This window comes from Coffea eugenioides, chromosome 7 (assembly GCF_003713205.1).
Source record: "Coffea eugenioides isolate CCC68of chromosome 7, Ceug_1.0, whole genome shotgun sequence".
Taxonomy (NCBI): Eukaryota; Viridiplantae; Streptophyta; class Magnoliopsida; order Gentianales; family Rubiaceae; genus Coffea; species Coffea eugenioides.
Genome location: NC_040041.1, coordinates 34,479,858 through 34,484,469, shown reverse-complemented (window position 1 = coordinate 34,484,469; position 4,612 = coordinate 34,479,858). Strand labels below are relative to the sequence as shown.

Genomic DNA, 4,612 nt, shown 5'->3' with positions numbered 1-4,612 from the left:
AGAAGAGGACCGTCAATCTCTCATTTATTTTTTGCTGATGATTCTCTAATATTTTGTAAAGCTGAGTCCAGTCAGGCTAAGGAGCTAATGTACTTGCTGAAGAGATACGAGGAAGGCTCAGGTCAAATGATCAATTTAGAGAAATCATCTGTCTTTTTTAGTAAAAATATGTCCAGTGCTAAGCAAGATGATATATGTAAAGAGTTGGGGAAAATACAAAAAGTCAGTCAAGGGAAGTACCTTGGTCTACCAATAGTGGTCACTAGAACTAAGGAACAGGTGTTTGGTTTTGTGAAGGATAATTGCCAGAAAAGAATAAACTCCTGGAAAAACAAATTTCTGAGTGCTGCTGGGAAGGAGGTGCTACTTAAGGCAGTGACTATGGCGATGCCCACCTATGCTATGTCATGTTTTAAATTGTCTTCTAAGCTGTGTAAATACATTAGTTCCAGTATGGCTAGATTCTGGTGGGGTGAGAAAGATGGAAAAAGCAAACTGCATTGGTGTTCTTGGAAGAAGTTGGATCAGGAAAAGGAGAATGAAGGGTTGGGTTTCAAAGACCTGCAGAGATTTAACAGAGCATTGCTGGGGAAACAGGTGTGGAGACTCTTAACCAAACCAAATCTTTTAGTGAGTAAGGTTCTCAAAACTAAGTATTACCCCAACGAGTCACTACTCAGAAGCAAAGTACCTAAAACAGCCTCCTGGATATGGCAGAGCATTATGGGAGTAAGAGAGGAGGTGGAGGAAGGTATAAGGAGGAAGATAGGAAATGGGAGGAGTACAAAGGTATGGGACGACAAATGGATACCTGAAACTCCAAAAGGGCAGCCAACAACAGTACGGCCACAAAAGTGCAACATCAGCACTGTGGACCAGTTGATTTCCAACTTCAGATGGAATAGACCAGTGGTTTTTATCACTTTCAACAGTGAAGATGCAGGGAAGATACTGAAGATTCCTATAAGCTAGACAGGGAGAGAGGGTAGCAATTTTTGGATCCATAGTGGGAGTGGACAATATACTGTGAGATCTGCATATAAGGAAATGGCAAACAAGGAAGTTCAGGATACCAGTAGCAGGGGAAGTCTGGAGAACCCAAACGGGAGTTTAGGGGGCAGAATGGGGTGGAAACATCTGTGGAACTTGAATGTCAAACAAAAGATTAAGGTCTTTATCTGGAAATGCATGAACAATGCGTTACCAGTTAGAGAACTTATCTATGACAGAACTAAGCTGGGTGAGCCTATATGTACAGGTTGTGGAGAAGGAGAGGAAACGGTGGAACACCTACTCTTCCACTGTAAGAATGCAGAACAAGTGTGGAACATATCACCTGTACAGTGGGAAGGGGTAGCTGACCAAAGGGGATGCTTTAGGAGATGGTGGAGTGCCCTGCTAGGTGCAAGAGCTAGGCAAGGAGGGTTGGAGCACATATGCCTGACTGCTAATATCTTATGGCAACTGTGGAAAGCGAGAAATGAAAGAGTCTTCAAGGAAAAGAACAAGCTACCTTTACAAGTAATACAAAAAGCAATGCAAGAATGGATGGAACATCGGGAAGCTATGGAAGGGATCAGGAAAGAGAGCATTACAGAAACTTTTGATGCTGTGGACGAGTCAGAACACAACACAGTTGAGGGGGAGGGCATTGATGTACAAGTAGCTATTACTGTCAAGAAGGAAAGACAGGTGGTGGGGATTGGAGTAATGGCAAATGACAGCAATGGTCAGGAAAAAGCTATATGGGCTATGAGAGAGCGGAGCGCGGGACAATGGCTACTGGATTATGCAGAAGCTTTAAAACTGGCCATGGCGAAAGCAAGAGCAAAACAGTGGTCCCATATAAGAGTAGGAATCACAGACCAACAGTTGCTAAGACAACTCAGGTCAGGAAAAGCTAAAGATATCAGGTTGTTCGCTCAGGTGGAGGAGATTGATAGACTAAGCTCCATGTTTGTACAATGCTCCTTTTATCTGGTTCCAGATGAACAACATGATAGACTTAGACAGATTAGTTCATATGCTACAAGCATTCCATTAGATGAGGAGCGCTAGCTTCCTCTGTGTCTGTGTACACGATGTATAGGTGTATTGGGCCTTTGCCCATACTTCTGTAGTTTACAAAGTTTATCAATACAACCTTCTAACGTTTCCGGAAAAAAAAAAAAGAACCAAAACAGGTCCATAACATAAAAAATATTATGTAATTATATTTTAAACTCATTTTGTCTTTTAAAGCCATTTTTTCTAAACTTCAGTTTCCTATGACTTCAATTTTAGAATTAAATCAATTACTCTAACTTATCATTTTATAAACTATAAAATTAATTTTATACATTTTTCATGCCTTTTAACATTTAGAACAATTCACTTGGCTACTAGAATGATTATCTTTTTACAAACAGTGTTTTCCAAACCTTTAGTATGGTATGAAAACCTTTAACCTTAGATAAACCTTTCACATAAACATAAACCTTTAACCTCCCACACCTTAGTCTTTAACTTATACTATATTCTATCCAGTTTCAGTAGCAAACACTGAAGGAATAGATAGAGACATACCCCCAATCAAGCCAAGTAAAGCCTAAGAGAAAGCATACAGGTTTTGTAAACTTTTTAATGTCTTACTAGTTTCAATTTTTTAATTTCTACTGGCTTGTGCTACACAAAATGAAAAAGTAAATATCTTTTTCTTGTCGATTATAGCAAGAACGCCAAAAATAGGTTGGGAGGTCTTAAATCACATTCCTGCTATTGCCGATATACTTCCTCGCCAACCAAACTGTCCCCATTATGGTGCAAAAAAAATTGCTGATGAAACAACAAATTTTTGTTGTTCTAATGGGGATGTTGTTTTATCTAGCAATTCAATCCCAGTTGTTCTAAAAGAACTTCTAACCTCATCGCCTAAGAAAGCTCAACTGTTTAGGACCTGTATTAGAACAATTAATAACATCTTTGCTTTCACTTCCTTTGGAATAAAATATGATAAAAATTTGGCTAAGAGAAATAAAGGCATTTATACTTTTAGAGTGCAAGGTCAGGTTTATCATTTCATCAATGATTTAGAGACCTCAAAAATTTTGCAATTCTATTTTCATGATAGTGAAAATGAATTAGCAAATCGATTAGATGCCTACCCAAGATTAACTGAGAGTATTCTCCAGAAAATCATGAATGTCATGCAGCAAAATCCCTATGCTAGATTCTTCCACAGCTTAAGGGAGGTTCATAACCTTGATACTTATCACATTGTTTTATGAACACACCTTGGTTTGGACCAAAGAGTATTTAATAAGCCTACAATGTCTCAAGTTGCTGCTTTATGGGTAGAAGAAGAAGAAAATGGAGAAACAAGTCGTCGAGATATTTGAGTGTACACCCATGGTGGTCATTCATACAATATCAAATATTACTATGGCTGTTATAACCCTCTGCAATACCCTCTTTTGCTTCCTTTTGGTGAACCTGGTTGACATCAAGGGATTAAAAAATAAGGAAAAAGCTGCACAAAAAAAGACTAGGAAAAGAGATGCTCAAATTTCCATTTCTCCAATGAATGCTTCTATTGCTGAAGAGTTAATACAAATGGAACAAGACTGTAAGTAGAATAAATCTTTTCCATTTGTGTTCTATTAACTTTAGCATGCCAGCCTCATTAACCCTCTTTCTAAATTCCTTCAACCAGTAATGGTAGGAATAGATGGCGATCCTAATTTCATTTCCATTCATGAATACTATGTCTATAAATTGCAAAAGAAAAATGACGATGAATATTTCTTATTGCACTTTGGTAGGCTATTTCAGCAATATGTTGTTGATATGTATGTTAAACTTGAATCACAATGATTAGATTATTTGAGAACCCAGCAAGAAGAATTTAGAAAAGAGTTCTTACAAGGCATAGTAGACTCAATAAGTGCTGGTGAAGTCCGGCCAACAAATGTTGGTCAAAGAGTATTTTTACCAACTAACTTTATTGGAGGACCAAGAAATATGAGAAGAAAATACATAGATGCAATGACTTTGGTCCAAAAATTTGGCAAGCCGGATATTTCTTGACCATGACTTGCAATCCCAATTGGCTGGAAATAAAAGAACATTTACTGCCAATAGAGGAAGCCCAAAATCGACTAGATTTGGTTGTAAGCGTCTTTCGTGCTAAACTAAAAGAATTAAAGAATGAACTTTTAGAGAAAAATATTTTTGGAGAAGTGGCAGCCTATACATATGTGATAGAATTTCAAAAAAGAGACTTGCCACATGCTCATTTTCTTTTAATCTTAAAGTCTCAGCACAAAATGTTCATCCTTGATGAATATGATAAAATTGTCAATGCAGAAATTTCAGATAAAACAAAATATCTACACCTGTACAGAATGGTTAAAAAACACATGATGTATGGCCCTTGTAGTGTGTTAAACCCATCAAATGTTTGCATGACTAAGCATGGCTGCTGCAAAAATTCTTATCCAAAAGAGTTCTCTAAGCAAACAATTCAGACACTAGATTCCTATCCAAAATATCGAAAAAGGAACAATGGTGTTAAAATTAAAGTCAGAAAACAAAAGCTTGATAATAGATGGGTTGTTCCTTATAATGCTTATTT

General features: G+C 37.4%; 1 protein-coding gene across 1 annotated transcript; it reads left to right on the top strand.

Annotated features, from left to right (window-relative positions):
- Window positions 1–1,047: 1,047 nt before the first annotated feature.
- LOC113777281 lies at window positions 1,048–2,058 on the top strand. The gene has a single exon (XM_027322317.1). The coding sequence runs from the start codon at window positions 1,048–1,050 to the stop codon at window positions 2,056–2,058; it is 1,011 nt and encodes a 336-aa protein (XP_027178118.1).
- The last annotated feature ends 2,554 nt before the right edge of the window (window positions 2,059–4,612 follow it).

What these genes read in the sequence shown, in the direction of transcription:
- LOC113777281 (XM_027322317.1), top strand. Translation starts at nt 1,048, where the DNA reads ATGGCAAACAAGGAAGTTCAGGATACCAGTAGCAGGGGAAGTCTGGAG.